This window comes from Pongo pygmaeus, chromosome 17 (assembly GCF_028885625.2).
Source record: "Pongo pygmaeus isolate AG05252 chromosome 17, NHGRI_mPonPyg2-v2.0_pri, whole genome shotgun sequence".
NCBI lineage: Eukaryota > Metazoa > Chordata > Mammalia > Primates > Hominidae > Pongo > Pongo pygmaeus.
In genome coordinates, this window is record NC_072390.2 from 32,656,690 (window position 1) to 32,674,478 (window position 17,789).

At 43.3% G+C, this 17,789-nt stretch overlaps 1 protein-coding gene, 1 non-coding gene and 1 pseudogene across 2 annotated transcripts in view; 2 read left to right on the plus strand and 1 right to left on the minus strand.

Annotated features, from left to right (window-relative positions):
* Window positions 1-2,828, minus strand: part of SMCHD1 (structural maintenance of chromosomes flexible hinge domain containing 1) — a 160,254-nt gene extending 157,426 nt beyond the window's left edge. The window contains exon 1 of the mRNA XM_054460294.2: window positions 990-2,828. Within this exon, the coding sequence (XP_054316269.1) occupies window positions 990-1,175 (186 nt within the window). The 5' untranslated portion in view covers window positions 1,176-2,828. The remainder of the gene's footprint in view (window positions 1-989) is intronic.
* Window positions 2,829-3,666: 838 nt separating this feature from the next.
* On the plus strand, window positions 3,667-6,448 carry LOC129018758 (chromobox protein homolog 3-like; annotated as a pseudogene).
* A 1,011-nt stretch (window positions 6,449-7,459) lies between these two features.
* Window positions 7,460-7,566, plus strand: LOC129019242 (U6 spliceosomal RNA). Its single transcript, XR_008495573.1, has one exon. It is a non-coding gene; the product is annotated as a U6 spliceosomal RNA (small nuclear RNA).
* The last annotated feature ends 10,223 nt before the right edge of the window (window positions 7,567-17,789 follow it).

Here is a 17,789-nt window from a genome sequence, read left to right on the forward strand (position 1 = left end):
CCTTACTTCTCAAATCGTTTTCATTCTACGGATCATAATTTCAATTATTTCAGCAACCATACAGTTATATGGTCTAGAACATTTCTAAACCTATCAGCCTCAAGACAAAACACGGCTTCAAAGTTCTTTTTTTCCCTTGGAAGCTAAGTGTTCTTAACAGCTTAAAAAGGGACCTCATATGGTTAATTCAGAGCATGACAATATTCCTTCTTCAAAGCTCAGGCAAAGCCACCACCTCATATCTATAAAGTACATCACAGTTTAAAGCAGATTTCCCTACACGTTCATTTTTAAAGCAAACCAATACACGGGATAGGTACGTTTTCTGGTGTTCCACAGCCACTCATACCAACCTTTGACTTGGTTTAGGAATTCCCAAGGGTTAGGGCTCAATCAGGCCAGCTCTACCTGCAAAGCTGACTTGGACAAGTGTCTCCGTGCGGAAGGATCCCCCCCGCCGCCCCGCCCCAGAAGGACCTGCAATCTTGACAGGGCAGCCTGGGGACACCCCGCATCATCTAATGAACTTGGGGGAGATCGACTCCAGGAATTTCACAACTTCTCACCGTCGCAACACTCACAACAGAGCCCCTGGGTGTTAACTCCGTTCTCTCGTTTTAAAAAAGTTACAGAGTAAAAACAGACACCACCAACAGCTTTCCCTAGACTGCAGGGCCGCAATCGGGCTAAGCTCGCCCAGGGCCAACAAACGCTGAGGTCTCAACCCGGGGCGGCAAGGCCTCCCGTAAAAGGAGCGGAGGCAGAGGGAGGGCCACGGGGGAGCCGGCTCTGCACTTCGAGGCTCGGGCCCGCCCGAGGCGTCCGGCCACCAGGTCACGGACATGGCGGGCACATGGGAGAGGGAAGCCACGGCCGCAGGACCAGGACCGGGTGACAGGTTTATTGCCCTCAGTGAGCAAGTTGAGTTTCTCGTCACCCTCCCGCCCCTCAAGTCTACACGCGCATCCCTTCCTCGCCCCTTCGCGTACCTGACACACAGAGGCGCGAAATCCCGCGTAGTCCGAGCGCTCCCCGACCTGCAGAGGCCGGTCCCCGAGCTCGGACTCCTTTTCGCGCCGGTCAAACAAGTACACCGTCCTGTGGCCGACGCCTCCGCCATCCTCCTTAGTCCCCACAGAGGCCCCGCCAGGCCCGCCGCCGTCCGCCGCTGCCATATTGGTGAGAAAGCGAAAAGACAGCGACGCCTGCCGCCGCCGGGCTCAGGGCTGAGGTGCGCGCTCCGCGCGGCGCCTTCAGCTCCAGCTCCCCGGGCGGCTCGAGGCCTCGGCCCGGCGCGCTGCAGCTCCTCCTCAGCGGCGGCGGCCGAGCAGCGGCAGGCGCGAGGATCACCCGGGAACCGATTCAAACGCGCTCCTGCCCGTGCACCACGTCACTTCCGCGGCCCGCCACTCCTGAGGAGAAGGGGACGCGCGGCGCGCTCCTCACCGGGCCCGGGCCTAGCGCCTGTCGCCGCCCACGCGAGCCTCACGGTGCGACCCGCGACCAGCGCCGCCGCCGGGACTGTGGCGCAGGAGGAAGAGGGGTGGCGGGTGGCGGGCGACGGCGAGGGGGTGGGGCGAATCCAGCAGGCCGCGCGGGCAGGGGCGGGGCTTCGCCGCGCGCGCGCGCGCGCGCGCCCGGGACCCGCCCTCCCGGCCCTCGCGAAGTTGGAGGGAGGCTGAATGCTTCGCGGGTGCCTGCGCCCTGCGGGTAGTCCTCAGAAGCCAAGGCGGGAGAGCAGGGCTCGGGGGCAGCGGGGGAATCTCCCGAAGAGCTGTGTTCTCTCTATGGAAAGGGCCCCGCTGCCTTCCCGCCTCGCCATGATCCCGACTGAGCTTGTAGGTGCCGCGCCGGTTGGCTGAGCCCTCTCTGGCTGGGTCGCGTGGACGCGGCGGCGGGAAGCTTCAGGCCCGCGGTACTCGCCGGGCGCAGAGTCCACCAAAGCGAGCACGTGGGTCCCTCTGCCGAGAAAACAGGCGCTACGAGAGCCGGCGCCCCTTTTTCCTCCTCATTTCTTAGTAGTTCTGGGTGGGCTCCAGCGTGGGCCCCGAGACAAAGCTGGTCCGTGAGAACGTCAGAAGGGCACTCTGTGACGTCACAGCGTCCCCGCCCGCACCCTCTGGGGGCCCTGGAGCGCCGACGGCATTCGGGGTACGGGGGTGACTCCAGCGCCCTAGTTTTCACGCTACCTGCGCTTCGTGGTCTCCCACGTGCCTGTAAATTCTGAAAGAACCCACGCCACAGTTACTAGGGTTAAATTAGATGTTCGCAAAATTCTTAAGGCCTAATACGTTTTCAATAAAAGCCTTTAATCGTCATTACCGGGCAACGTTTCAGTAACTATCCTCATCGTGGGCAGGTAGTGCCCTAACTCAACAAATAAAATGCCATTGTTAGAGGACTAGGTTTACTCTCCAATTCTTAGAAATCGTGAATATTGTATACGTGAGAGTGGTATGTAAATTCAGAAACCCAAAGGTAGCAGATAGAGGGGTTTTTCAAATCTCAGAATATAAGCCTGGATAATAGTGCGTTTTCTGTTTTACTAGGTTTGCTAAAAGCTTATATGGACAGACTTACAAAGTTAGTGTTATGTTAGAAACCTAGATTTGCTTGTGGATGTCAAGACGCTTCAAGATCGTGGGGAATGTGTGTATAAATTGACTACACATATACTAGAGGTAGACACCAACTAGAACGGAATTGTGAAGGCGTGTTTGGGGAACATAAATTGTTCGGCTGGAAGTGGGGAGAACTGAGCGGTAGATGGTGGAAGATAAAATTGAAAAGACAAACTGGCCAAATGCCGTTCATGTTCCTTAAGTTGGAGGTGGAGGAAAAGAAAAAAAAAATGTAACCCCCGATTCTAATGGAATTTCTTTGAAGTTTGATGTTTTATTTACCTTTCAAATTCATGCGAATGTCTCATTCTATTCCTTTATATAGTGGTGTTTGAGTTAAATGACTCAAAGAAAAACACAAATTGTTTTTCTAATTCTTACTTAATGGGTAAGATGAATTGCCTCTCTACTTCAGCAAATTGAGATTAGAGCTGGAGGTTGGTCATCAGGGCAATTTCTCATTTCTTCGTAATACCAGATTATACAAGCACCTCTTTCATGTCTTTAGAAGAGATTTCAGGATCATCTCTAAGAGATTTTTTTTTTTTTTTGATGGTGCCAGAGAAGTGTACTGCAGTATTATGGGCAGCTCTTAGTGGGAACATTGATGTCTTACCTTGTTGAGATATCGAGTCTGAATCAGTTTCTTAATGGCTGTATAGCATCACTTTTGTTCTCAGAATATCAAACAATTTTTTCATCAAAGAAAGATGATGAGTTTGTTCTTTATTTAATTTTCATCACAAGTAAATAAAAGCGTTTGAAATGACACAGTTCCTTAATGAGTTCTCTTCAATTGACTCTTAATTTTTATTTTAATTAGCTATCTTACTACAGAGTAAAATATTTAAGTGGCCTTGTATCAGTTATTTATTGCTACATAACAAACTTCCCCCAAACTTAGTGGCCCCTGAAGAAGTTCCCCATTCCTTTCCTCCTTGCATGTAGCTCAAGCTTGAGTCAGGCAGGACCTGAGATGCCACAGACCCAGGCCAGGTGCAGCTCAGAGATGGTGAACAATAGCTCTTCATGTCTGCAATTAAAAATGGCCTCCAGTAAAACTACGGTCGTCCTTTGGTATCCTTGGGAAATTGGTTTCTGGACCGGGACCCCCATGGATAGGAAAATCCAAGGCTGCTCAAGTCCCTCATATAAAAGAACGAAGTATTTGCATATAATCTACATTACATCCTAGATTACTTATAATACCTAATACAGTATAAATGCTATGTAAATGGTTGTTATACTGTATTGTTTTTCATTTGTATTTTTTTTGTTTTATTGTGATTTTAAAATATGTTCTATCCTCGGTTGATAGAATCCAGGAATGAGGAACCCGAGGATACTGAGGGCCACTGTACATTGCAAAAAAATGGGACAAAAGACTTAATGGAAAGGGTATAAAAGCTGATGAAGCAGAGCCTGAGGATTTTGTGGTGGAAAAAGTACTACACCAAGGTGTGGTGAATGGGAAGGTGGAATATTCCCTGAAGCAGAAAGGATTTACACTTGCTGACAATAATTGAGAACCTGAAGAAAACTTAGATTTTCCTGAGTTCATTGAACTATTTCTTAATCCTCAAAAAAACTGGTAAAGGAAAAGATAGTACAAAAAGGAAATCTTTATCTGATAGTGAATCTGATGACAGCAAATGAAAGGGATGCTACTGAAGAACCAGGAGACTTTGCCAGAACTCATGATCCTAAGCAAAGAATTGGTGCCACAGACTACAGTGAAGAATTAATGTTTCTAATGGAACACAAAGATTCAGACGAGGCTGACTTGGTGCTGGCAAAGAGGCAAACGCAAAGAGGCAAACACGAAGTGTCCTCAAATTGCAAATTATTTTTATGAAGAGAGACTAACTTGGCATTCCTGTCCAGAAAATGAAACTCAAAAATTGTTGCACTTCAGTATACTGCCATATAGTGTGTGTGTGTGTGTGTGTGTGTGTGTGTAAAACCTAGGTCTTGATTTTCTTATTAGTGTGAAATATTCTATTTTTTAAAAAATAGAGATAGAGTCTCACTATGTTGCCCAGGTTGGTCCCAAACTCTGGGCTCAAGTGATCCTCCTGCCTTGGCTTCCCAAAAGTGCTGGGACTACAGACGTGAGCCACCCTGCCTGGCCAGCTATTTTCTAATGAAATCTATTTTCTACTTCAAAATCTTGTTTTGAAGTAGAATCTAGAGAGTTTTGGGGGTTGGTTTGTTTTGGGGATTTGTTGGGTTTTTTTTCATCAATAGCACTTGTTACTTTTGAACAAGTAGAAAAAGCTTTCTGTAGCTGCTTCATTTACCAGAAAAGAATATTTGGTTCCATGGTATATTATTTCCTCTTTTCTAAATGTTGGGAACATTTTCCATAATCATTACTCAATCATAACTTGTGTTTAACCTATAATGCCTAAGGCTATTCTGAATTTTTGTTTGTTTGTGTATATGTAAATATACACATTCATAGTTGTGGTTTTGTTTTTTACATGAACTAAGAAATAGCATTTCACAATCATGGGTAAATTCAAGTTTTCTTCTGGAATGCCATCATTGTAAGCAGCCCAAGGAATAGATCACCTTAAGTTAAAATTTTTCCTAAAGCCACAATGTTTCAAATTGAATAATTTGTAATTAGTTGGCCAAGTTAAATACAATGTAAACAATTTAAATTGGACAATTTAGAGAAGCCAAATCAGAGCCGGGCTCGGTGGCTCATGCCTGTAATCCCAGCACTTTGGGAGGCCAGGTGGGTGGATCACCTGAGGTTGGGAGTTCAAGACTAGCCTGACCAACATGGAGAAACCCCATCTCCACTAAAAACACAAAATTGGCCGGGCATGGTGATGCATGCCTGTAATCTTAGCTACTTGGGAGGCTGAGGCAGGAGAATCACTTGAACCCAGGAGGCGGAGGTTGCGGTGAGCTGAGATTGCATCATTGCACTCCAGCCTGGGCAATAAGAGCAAAACTCCATCTCAAAAAAAAAAAGAAGCGAAGTCAGAGTCCATAATGTCTATAGCTATAGTCATATAAAAGCAACAGTTTATTTGCAAAACCTTCTAAAAGGAGAAATTTTATCACCAACAACCTCCGCACTCAGATAAGGAAACCAGACAGATACTGATGTGCCTTTTTTTTTTTTTTTTTTTTTTTGAGACAGGGTCTTGTTATGTTGCCAAGGACGGTGTGCAGTGGTACAATTATAGCTAACTGCAGCCTTGAACTCCTGGGTTCAAGCAATCCTTCCACCTCAGCCTCCCAAGTAGCTGGGACTACAGACACATGCCACCACACCCAGCTAATTTTAAAATTTCTTTGTAGAGACAGGGTCTTGCTTTCTTTTCCAAGCTGTTCTAACTCTTGGCCTTGAGCGATCCTTCCACCTCAGCCTCCCAAAGTGCTGGGATTGCAGACATAAACCACCACTCTCAGCCCAATACTGGTGTGTTTTAATTAGCCAAGCAAGGCTTAGCTAAGTGAGCATTTAAAGGTTCCTTCTAAAGAGCCATTTCTTTACAAAAAGTTGAAAATCTTATGCTATATTGGCCAAAAGGTCATAATTCATGGAATGTCTTTGCCCATGAAACTAAATAGATGGTTAGAGATGTTGCTGTCTAAGACCTGGTGGCATACATGGGTGAACAATTGCAATGTAAACTCTTGACTTGCATGCTTTTTCTTTACCTCAATCCATTCATTACATGTAGGATCAATCATTTCACTATTTAGATTACTGGTTCAGAAGAAGCCAGGAAAAACAATAACACCATAGTAATAAGTATGTTACCTGAGTGTGTATTGTTTACTTTCTTGTAGATACTGCTGAATAGCGATCAATACGTAGCTTTATATTTTTTAAAATAGAAATAACTTAGTGGCTTAAACAGGAATCATTTATTTGCTTGTGATCGACAATTTGAGCTAAGCTCAGCTGAATAGATCTTCTGCTGGTCTCACTTGAGATCACTTCAACAGCTGCAATCACCTGGTAGCTTCACCAAGGCTGGATGGCTCACAGTGGCCTCATTCACATGGCCGGCAGTTAGCTAAGGCTGTTGGTTGGAGTGCCTCAATTTTCCTCTAGTAGGCATCTCTAATAGCATAGCTTGATTTCTTACTTGGTTGTCACAGCGTTCCAAAAGAAAAGGCTCCAGTGTGCAAGTGCTTATGGAAGTTCTGCTTGCATCACATTTATATATATATATAAAATATATAAAAAAATATATAATTTATATATATATAAAATATATAAAAAATATATATAATATATATAATATATTTTATATATATATATTTTTTTTGAGACAGAGTCCCACCCTGTCACCGAGGCTGGAGTGCAGTGCGCGGTCTCAGCTCACTGCAGCCCCTGAACTGAGTTCAAACAATTCTTCCACCTCAGCTTCCTTAGTAGCTGAGAGTATAGGTGCGCACCACCACACCGGGCTAATTTTTGTATTTTTAGTAGAGATGAGATTTCACCATGTTGGCCAGGCTGGTCTCCAACTCCTGACCTCAAGTGATCCACCTGCCTCAGCCTCCCAAAATGCTGGGATTACAGGTGTGATCCACCGCACCCGGCCTGCATCATGTTTTCTAATGTCCCACTGGCCAAAGCTAGTCATGCAGCCAAGCCCCTGTGTGGTCCACTCCCACGATAGAGGTAGGCTTACAAAAATCCCGATACGGAGAATAGCGCTGTATCTGTATATTGAGATGAGACGAGTTTGAAAAAGTATTGCAGATATATGGTAGCTGGCAAAAAGAAGGAAAAAAAAAAAGGAGTGTTGTTAGGATTTGCTGATGAGATTAAATTTCCCCCAAATAAAAATACCTAGAAAATTGTGCTTGCTTTGGCAGCACATATACTAAAATGGGAATGATACAGAGAAGATTAGCATGGCCCCTGTGCTAGGATGACACACAAATTAGTGAAACATTCCGTATTATAAAAAAATAAAAATACCTAGAAAATAAAGGGCAAGGGCTGGGCATGGTGGCTCACGCCTGTAATCCCAGCACTTTGGGCGGCCGAGACGGGCGGATCACAAGTTCAAGAGATTGAGAACATCCTGACCAACATGGTGAAACCCCGTCTGTACTAAAAATACAAAAATTAGCTGGGTGTGGTGGTGTGCTCCTGTAGTCCCAGCTACCCGGGAGAATCGCTTGAACCTGCAAGGCAAAGGTTGCAGTGAGCTGAGATCGTGCCACTGCATTCCAGCCTGGTGATAGAGTGAGACTCTGTCTCAAAAAAAAAAAAGGGGGGGGGCAAGGAAAGTGATTTTGGGGGGTTATTTTTCATTTTGCCCATTTGTGGGGAATTCTACAGGATGAAAGTGATTTTTTTAATACCTCTATGTTCTCAAATGTATTTATTTTTATTATTTCTGGAGAGATAAGAACAATTTTAGTGACATGAATTCAGGCTTTGCCAGTTAAAATACTTTCTGTAATATAATTTGTGACTTTGAGCCCCAAATCTACCAAACTGGTAGAGAACATTTTGGAGTTCCTTCATTCCCAGTTTTTGTTTGTTTTTGTTTTTGAGAAAGGATCTCATTCTGTCTCTCAGGCTGGAGTGCAGTGTCACGATCTCAGCTCACTGCAGCCTCTACTTCCTGGGCTCAAACCATCTTCCCACCTCGGCCTCCTGAGTAGCTGGGACCACGGTTGTGCACCACCATGTCCATCTAATTTTTGTATTTTTTGTAGAGATGGGTTTTCACCATGTTGTCCAGGCTGGTCTTGAACCCCTGAGCTCAAGTGAGCCACCCACCTCAGCCTCCCAAAATGCTGGGATTACAGGCATGAGCCGCTGTGCCCAGCCTCATTCCCAGTTTTAACAAGTTTGATGCGTCTGGGTGGTAGGGTTAGAGGCTCATCCATGTCTACGAGGCAGCCTCTTTAGATCTAGTGGCTTCCTGCTGCTTTTGTGCTGTTTGGGACATAGGCGCCATTTGCAAGGGTTATTTTTAATCCCATTTGCCTATATATACATATGGGTATTTTGGGGAGGGGGGAACCAGGCCATTTTACCAGCCTACAGGGAATCTCTTTTTTAATCTGGATAAAATCCTTTGCTTTTCTCTTCCTTCAAGGCACTCTATCAATGCCTATAAATCCTTTTCTTGGTGAGGTACAGTGGCTCACGCCTGTAATCCCAGCACTTTGGGAGGCTGAAGGGGGCGGATCATCCGAGGTCAGAAATTTGAGACCAGCCTGGTCAACATGGCGAACCCAGTCTCTACTAAAAATATAAAAATTAGCCAGTTGTGGTGGCGCACACCTGTAGTCCCAGCTAGTCCAGAGGCTAAGGCAGGAGAATCGCTTGAACCAGGGAGGCAGAGGTTGCAGTGAGCCAAGATCGCACCACCGCACTCCTGCCTGAGCGACAGAGCAAGACTCCATCTCCAAAAAAAAAAAAAAAAAAATTCATTACCTGTTTGATTATGCTTTTGTTTTGATTGTAAAGCACTGATTATTTTTCCTTCAAAAATCCATGTAGTTAGGCCGAGGCGGGCGGATCACCTGTGGTCAGGAGTTCAAGACCAGTCTGACCAACATGGAGGAAATCTGTCTCTACTAAAAACACAAAATTAGCCAGGCGTGGTGGCACATGCCTGTAATCCCAGCTACTCCGGGGGCTGAGGCAGGAGAATCACTCGAACCCGGAAGGCGGAGGTTGCAGTGAGCCGAGATCGCGCAGTTGCACTCCATCTCAAAAAAAAAAAAAAAATCCATGTAGTTGATTTTTTCCTTACATATGAAAAACGGTACTTAGAATTTATTGAGTTCTTAAACTGCCAGTACCTCTACAAACACTTTACATTTTCTTGTTCAGTCTGTTTCTACATTTTTATATCATGAAATATTTCACGCATACAAAAGAGTATACATAATCTAAACGTCTGTGAAAAGACAAACACATTTGTCTTAAAACCATTAACTTAAATAAAAGAGTATTAGTGATACTTTTAAAGACCGCAGTAAGCCCCTTCCAAAATGACATCTCTCTACTACTAAAGTATTCTCTATTCTGAAATTTGTAGGTATTTGTTTTCCTTCTGTTTGTAATAAATTATTTAGTTTTTGAGTTTTTGAACTATGTGTACACATATACATTCTTCTGCTCATTTTTGTTCATCATATTTGTAAGATTCAGTAATGTTGATGCAAGTTACTGTAGTTCATTCTTTTTTTATTCCGTTTTACTGTTATATAGTATTTCTTGATACGAGTACACCACTGTCTTTCCATTCTCCTATCAATGAACATTTAAATTATTTCCAGGTCTTTGGTTTCTTTGTCTGCTTTTACTTTTTAGAAATCAAGCTTCTATGAGTATGTGTCTGTTGTATCCTGATGTTCTTATGCGATGGATATAATATTGCATAGGTTTATATATCAAGAGTCATAGAATATGGCTAATTTACACACTTACCTGATAATGCCAAATTATTTTCCAGCAGTATAGAAGACCTGCTGCTCCACTACCTTGTCAACATGTAGGAGTGTTTTACTTTTGAAAATGTTTGTCAGTCTGGTAGATGTGAAATTGTACCTCATTGTGGTTGTAATTTGCACCTACCTCATTATAAATGAGATTGAGGCTGGGCGTGGTGGATCACACCTGTAATCTCAGCACTTTGTGAGGCCAAGGCAGGCAGATCAACTGAGGCTAGGTGTTCGAGACCAGCCTAGCCAACATGGCAAAACCCCGTCTCTACTAACAATTCAAAAAATTAGCCAGTGTTCTGGCACCTGCCTGTAATCCCAGCTACTTGGGAGGCTGAGGCACGAAAGTTGCTTTAGTCTGGGAGGCGGAAGTTGCAGTAAGCCAAGATTACACCATTGCACTCCAGCCTGGATGACAGAGCAAGACTCTGTCTCAAAAAAAAAAAAGATTGAGCACATTTTCATGTGTGTATTTCCTAATTGTGTATCCTCTTCTATGAAATGCTTATTCATGGCTCGTGCCTTTTGTTGTTGTTGTTGTTGTTTGAGACGGAGTCTGGCTCTGTGCCCAGGCTGGGGTGCAGTGGCGCAATCCCGGCTCACTGCAACTTCCGCCTCCCTGGTTCAAGCGATTCTCCTGCCTCAGCCTCCCGAGGAGCTGGGACTACAGGTGCGCTCCACCACGTCCAGCTAATTTTGTATTTTTAGTAGAAAAATACGGGGTTTCACCATTTTGGCCAGGATGGTTTCAATCTCTTAACTTCGTGATCTGCCCGCCTCGGCCTCCCAAAGTGTTGGGATTACAGGCGTGAGTGAGCCACTGCGCCCAGCCTTTTTTTTTTTTTTTTTTTTACACAGGGTCTTGCTTTGTTGCCTAGGCTGGAGTGCAGTGGCACAATCAGGCTCACTGCAGCCTCAGTCTCCTGGCTCAAGGTATTCTCCCACCTTAGCCTCCCAAGTAGCTGGGACTGCAGGTGCAGGCCACCACACCTGATTAAATGTGCCGGTTTTTTGATGAAATTGCTTGATTTTTTCCTATTGATTTTTTTAAAGTTCTCTACATATTGTGGATACTAAAATTTTGTTGGTTATGTCTATATAACATCTTTTCCCAGTTTGTGATTTGTAATTTCCCTTTCTTTGTGAGATCTTTTAATGAATGGTAGTTCTTGATCTCAGTATATTAGAACTTATCAAATTATTTCCATTATGATTTGTACTTTTTGGTCTCTAAGAATTCCTCTAATACAAAGGCATTTTCAAATTTTATTTTATTTTATTTTATTTATTTATTTATTTTGAGACGGAGTTTCGCTCTCATTGCCCAGGCTGGAGTGCAGTGTCGCAATCTCAGCTCACTGCAATCTCCACCTCCCGTGTTCAATCGATTCTCCTGCCTCAGCCTCCCAAGTAGCTGGGATTACAGATGCCCACCACCACGCCCAGCTAATTTTTGTATTTTTAATAGAGATGGGGTTTCACCACATTGGCCAGGCTGGTCTGGAACTCCTGACCTCAGGTGATCCACCCACCTTGGCCTCCCAAGATGCTGGGATTACAGTCATGAGCCACCGTGCCTGGCCTCAAATTTTATTTTTGAAGTTTAAAATTTTTCTATTTTTGAAGTTTAAAATTTTAAAAACACTTAATGGCAAGGCATGGTGGCTCACACCTGTAATCCCATCACTTTGGGAGGCCAAGGAGGGCAGATCACCTGAGATCAGGAATTCGAGATCAGCCTGGCCAACATGGCGAAACCCCGTCTGTACTAAAAATCCAAAAATAGCTGGTCATGGTGGTGCACTCCTGCAGTCCCAGCTAGTCAAGAGGCTGAGGCAGGAGAATCACTTGAACCTGGGAGGCAGAAGTTGCAGTGAACCAAGATCGTGCCACGGCACTCCAGCCTGGGTGACAGAGACAGACTCTGTCTAAAAAAAAAAAGAAAAAAATTAGTCCTTAAATTGTGCAAAGCTGGTTTTTATGTATTATACTAAAAGGGGCTCCAACTCCTTTTTTTTTTTTCAAATTGTCTGATCATCATTTATTGAATAGTCTATCTTTCCTCTGCTGTATTATGTGTGACTTACTGTTACATACCAAGTTTCCATAAATGCATGCCTCTGTTCCTGGATTGTCTAGCCTGTTTGGTTGGTCAATTTTTTATCCTCTTTACTAATACTACACTTCCTTAATTACTCTAGCTGTATTATATTTTGATGTCCACTGGAGCAAACCACCTCATCTTATTCCTTTTCTGGAGTGTCATGTAGTTGGTTTTGCTTTGTTTTTTTAAGCCATTGCTGCCTTAAAGATATGTGGTTGTTTTTTAGGTATCACTTGTGATAATTTCCTCCTCTTTTTGCTCAGTGCTTTCTCACACAAGAGATACTTAGAATTATGGTCAACTGTGTTTCCATAATAGTAATACCTGAGGTTCAATAAAAACTTGAGTACCTCATAAGCTTTCTAAATTGACTAGTATTGCTTTGTAAATTGCTTACCAAATGCTTAGTTGTGGTTGGAAAGCTGCTGTTTATTTCCACATCAACCTCATTATCAGATCCCACAACCCTTGATATTTCATACTGTTCATCATTACCCTGTGCATTCTGATTCAATTACAGCGCTAATAGACCAGGTTCCCTAACAACACAGAAAGACCAAGTTTTTAAATCACTCACTGCTTATAGAAAATTTTCTCCTTCTTGGCTTTTCATGGGTTTCACCCAACTGAACTAAATAGGAAAACATGATTCTGCTAATTTCACTTGCATGTATACACACATGTGGCAGAAATTTTCAAGACAAATAAAATTGGGAACTTCTCCTCTGGCCCCAAATTCTAAAAGTGAAATTGACTCTCTGGACTAGAATAATGTATGGCTTTATCCTGTGACTTCCTCACCCCCTTGTATCCCAAATTGAGAAGCATGGCTCTTGGCAGTCAGAAGCAACAAAAAATTTTTATAAGCAGGTATGGCATAATAAGATCTATCATAAAAATAAAACTCTGGCAAGAGTGGAAAGGAGGGACACCATTTTGAGCATACTTTATACCTTAGTTAGATGATAAAGTGACAGTTATTAAAGATCTATCATCATTCATCCATTCAGCAAACACATATTGTGTAGAAATTGAGATAACAAATCAAAGTCTCTATCTTCATGGTGCTCACATTCTATAGGGGGAGACAGAAAAAAATTAACAAATATACAGAATGTCAGATGGAGATCAATGTGCTGTGGAGAAAAATAAAGGATGCAGAGTGCTAGGGGCTGGATGGTCACACTTTGATATAAAGTCAGAGAAGATCTCTCTGATAAGGTGACATTGTTAAGACATCTTTCTTAAGTTGAGCAGAAAGCTAAAGGAAGTAAAGGAGCAAGTTGTGTAACAATCTAGGAGACAAGTGTTCCTGGCAGAGGGAAAACAAGTGCAAAGATCAGAGTTTTGGCGGGATGATGTTGTGATACAGTTACAGGGGAGGCGATCAGAGAGATCAGTGGGGAAGAGTGGGAATTATGTGAAGAAAAGATCATGCAGGGCCTCGGAGGCCATTGTGATAACTTTGGCATTCACCTCGAACGACATGGGATGTGTTGGAAGACTTGGAGCAGAGGTGTGGTATGGTCTGACATATTTTTACAGAGAACTACTCTGACTGCTCTATTGAAGACACACTGTCGGGGCCAAATACAGAGGCCAGCCTACCTGTTAAGAAGCTGATTCAATAATCCAGGCACAAGATAGTGAGGACATGAGCTGGGCTGGCAGTGGTGGAGCTGAGCAGAAGGAGTCAGATTTTTAAGGTGCAACTGACAGATGCATTAATGGATCAAATGTGGAGTATATGAAAAAGATAGTAGTTAAGCCAATCTCCAAAATCTGTGGCTCCCGGGGAAGTATTGTGCATACTTGCATATTTTTTGCTATCCAGCATCTCAGTCCCTTCCGATGTTTGGGGGATTCCCCATCATATAAATCTGAGGGGCAGACAGAGACCACCTCCCACTGAAGGAGGCCAGATGCTCTTTTTCCAGTCTCCCCTGCAGTCGAGATGTATGCACATGAATAGGACTCTGTCTCTCAGAGATTGATGGGGCAGCAGCACCAGTACCCAGTTTGTGGAGGCAACAGAGGCACACGTACCTTAGGGTGGAATAGTGTTAGCTGTGCAAGGGACAGGTAGCAGTGGTATCCCCATGGGACCAGTTCATGATTTTAGCTATGCTTCTGACTATGTAGCTTTCAAGTCAGATTGGCCAAACTCCCAGCAAAGCCACAAGCTACCCAATTTCCTAGCCAAAAATAATATTTCTACTTTTAAAGGAACCAGAGGTGGTTTCTTTTCCTTGTAACTAAAAACCCTGATTTATCCACCAAGGACTGATATTCTACTGTGAATGTTGTCATAATAATAACTGTCATTCATTGAGTGAGCAAGACACTTATTTCAATGAATTCTGTTAGATGAATATTCCTGTTTGAGAAGTGAGGACACTGAGATGTAAAGGACAAAAATCATCAGGCCAGGCACAGTGGCTCATGCCTGGAATCCCAGCACTTTGGGAGGCTGAGGTGGGCAGATCACTTAATCTCAGGAGTTCGAGACCAGCCTGGCCAACATGGCGAAACCCCGTCTGTACTAAAAATACAAAAATTAGCCGGGCATGGTGGCTCATGCCTGTAACCCCATCTACTTTGGGGGCTGAGGCAGGAGCATCACTCGAGCCTGGGAGATGGAGGTTGCAGTGAGCCGAGATTGCGCCACTGCACTCCAGCCTGGCGACAGAGCGAGACTCCGTCTCAAAAAAAAAAATCTAAGTTTATTTGGCTCCAAAGCTTGGACACTACAAATAACCTCATCTGGGGTTCATAAAATATGAACTGAGCCATTTTCACATTAATTCAGCTGTCTCTATGTCTTATATATGTATTCACAACAAATTCTCAATTTTCCTTGAAATCCTCTGAAACTATGTATAGGACTTAATGCTGAAATATCAAGATATATCATTGTTTTGAAAAAATTATCATAGTCTGATAAGGGCCATAAATCAAGTTCAAAATAAATTCTAATGTTTGTTAGTGTTGTTTGAAATTTGGGCAAAATTAGTTAATTTTTTTCTGAATTTCAGTTTTAATAGACCTTGTTTTGGTCAATTAGAAGATGGAGGCAAAGTGCTTTATCAGTAAATATACTGAGCTCCTTCTCAGATGATATCTGTTACCAGAAACATTAAATACTGTGGTTGATTGAAACACCTATTTTCATGCTATTTTAAATAATTAAACAGCTATAGTTCCCCAAGGATGAGGGATTTCAATATTTGAAACATGCTGCTGGAAAATAACGTGATGCTTGCCAACAAGAGGTGTAACTATGAAGAAACGAAACTGATTATCAGAAAAGAAACTGAAACTGTGGTTTGTGAGCCTAGAGAAGCACAATAATATTTTTATTTGCACAGCATTAAAGAGGCAACATGGTGTTAGGGACGAGTAAATTGAGCTGGGAGTGAGGACTTGTGCTCCCAGGTGCCAAACCTAATCCTTTTCTAGCTAGCTATTGCAACAAAGGGCAATTCAATGAGCACTGAACACAAGATTAAAAAGACAGATTACAAATGAAAAAAAAAACAGGCACAAAACCAGAAATAACTGTGACACTTTATTAGAAGTAGTCATTCATTGGCCGGGCACAGTGGCTCACACCTGTAATCCCAGCACTTTGTGAGGCTGAGGTGGGTGGACCACGAGGTCAGGAGTTCAAGACCAGCCTGGCCAACATGGTGAAACCCCATCTCTACTAAAAATACAAAAATTAGCCAGGTGTGGTGGCAGGTGCCTGTAATCCCAGCTACTCAGGAGGCTGAGGCAGAGAATTGCTTGAACCCGGGAGACAGAGGTTGCAGTGAGCCGAGATCGTGCCACTGCACTCCAGCCTGGGTGACAGAACAAGACTCTGTCTAAAAAAAAAAGTGAGCAGAGGTAGGAATCACAGATGACTCCCAAGTTTAGGGTTTAGGTCACTGGGTAGATGATGATGCTTTCATTGAGCTGGGGGAGAGAAGTGCTATTACTGCAATAGAAGGGATTCCCAAGAGCACAGTACAAAGGGTTGGAAGAGAGTGCCACAGGGATTCTCAGGAGACTTCCGCATTTAGAAGAGGAAAGAGATTCTCATAATGAAAATAATAAGTATATAAGGTAATGCATATGGTAATTAGCTTGATTTACCCACTCCAGTATGGTATGTATATGTATTTTGAAACATCCTGTTGTACACAATAAATATATACAATTTTTATTTGTCAGTTTAAAATTATGTACTATTTTAAAAAGCCTAATTCTACTCTGAAAATTAAAAACAGAAGAAAAAGAGACAAGGAAAGAGAAACTTCACTAGCTGTCAGTATAAGGGTGTCAGACTTCTTTCTGATGAAGCCAGAAAGAGTGGCTCAGCAAATTCAAAACACAAGTATTTAAATGGAAAGAAAGGCAAAATTATCAGGGCACTAAGTTTATATCAGCCTGTCGAAGGTGAGGAAAAAAGCAACTTACTCATACAGGTATCATATATGCAAAAATCATTCATGTTGGCCAGGCATGGTGGCTCACAACTGTAAACCCAGCACTTTGGAAGGCTAAAATGGGTGGATCGCTTGAGCCTAGGAGTTCAAGACCAGCCTGGGCAACATGGCAAAACCCCTTCTCTATAACAAAGTACAAACATTAGCCACGTATGGTGGCACACACCTGTAGTCTCAGCTACTGAGGTGGGAGGATCGCTTGAGCCCAGGAGGTCGAGGCTGCAGTGAGCCATGATTGTGCCACCGCACTCCAGCCTGAGCAAGAGAGTGAGAACCTGTCTCCAAAAAATTAATAAAAAAAAAAAAGGGAAAGATCACTCATGTCTTTAGACATCAGCATAGCAAAAGTCAGGGACAGCCTTATTTAGAGAATCCAGGCTCCCTGCAAATTTTTTAGAGTTTATTATTTTGGAGACCAGAACCAGTCAGGATGACCCTATTCTTTTAAGTTTTTCTTAAGAATGTGAAGTGGTTTGATTTTGTTCCTATCTATAGTATGTGATGTGCTTAATCATACTGGAAGCAGAACAAAGCGTGAGTTTTGCTTCCATAGGAGATTAGCAATGGCATAAGGCATGTGGAGGGAAGGAAAGGAGAGAGGGAAGGAGGGACTGACCATACAGAGACATAGAGTTGGGTGTGCATGGCACGCATGTGTCACAAAGAGCAAGTATAAATTATTATTGGGGCTCCTGTGAGTCTGTGTCATCACTCAGGTGTCCAGGCCTCATTAGGCCACACAGCAGACTGATCAGTAATTTCCAACCTTTCATTTGGGCTCCAGATGAAATAGTGATGAGGAGTCTTTGTAGAACTTGGAGAAGGTAGAACTGAAACTCAAGGGAGATCCTACTAAAATGGTTACAGAAGGTATTGTCTAGTTCAAAGAAGATCACTTTCATAAGGATTTAACAGTAGTCCAAGTTGAAAACCTCAGGCTTCATCTGTTGGCAAATAATACATAAGGTATTTCTAGGCTTCTCCAGAAAGAAAGAGTCAAAGTCTGCAGGAAATCGCTAGCTCCTGCAATATCAATCAAATTAAAACTCCACAATTGGCAATAGATGGGGAATTTACACATGGGCTCTGTAGAATAGCTAGACTTTGAAGCCCCGATCTTCC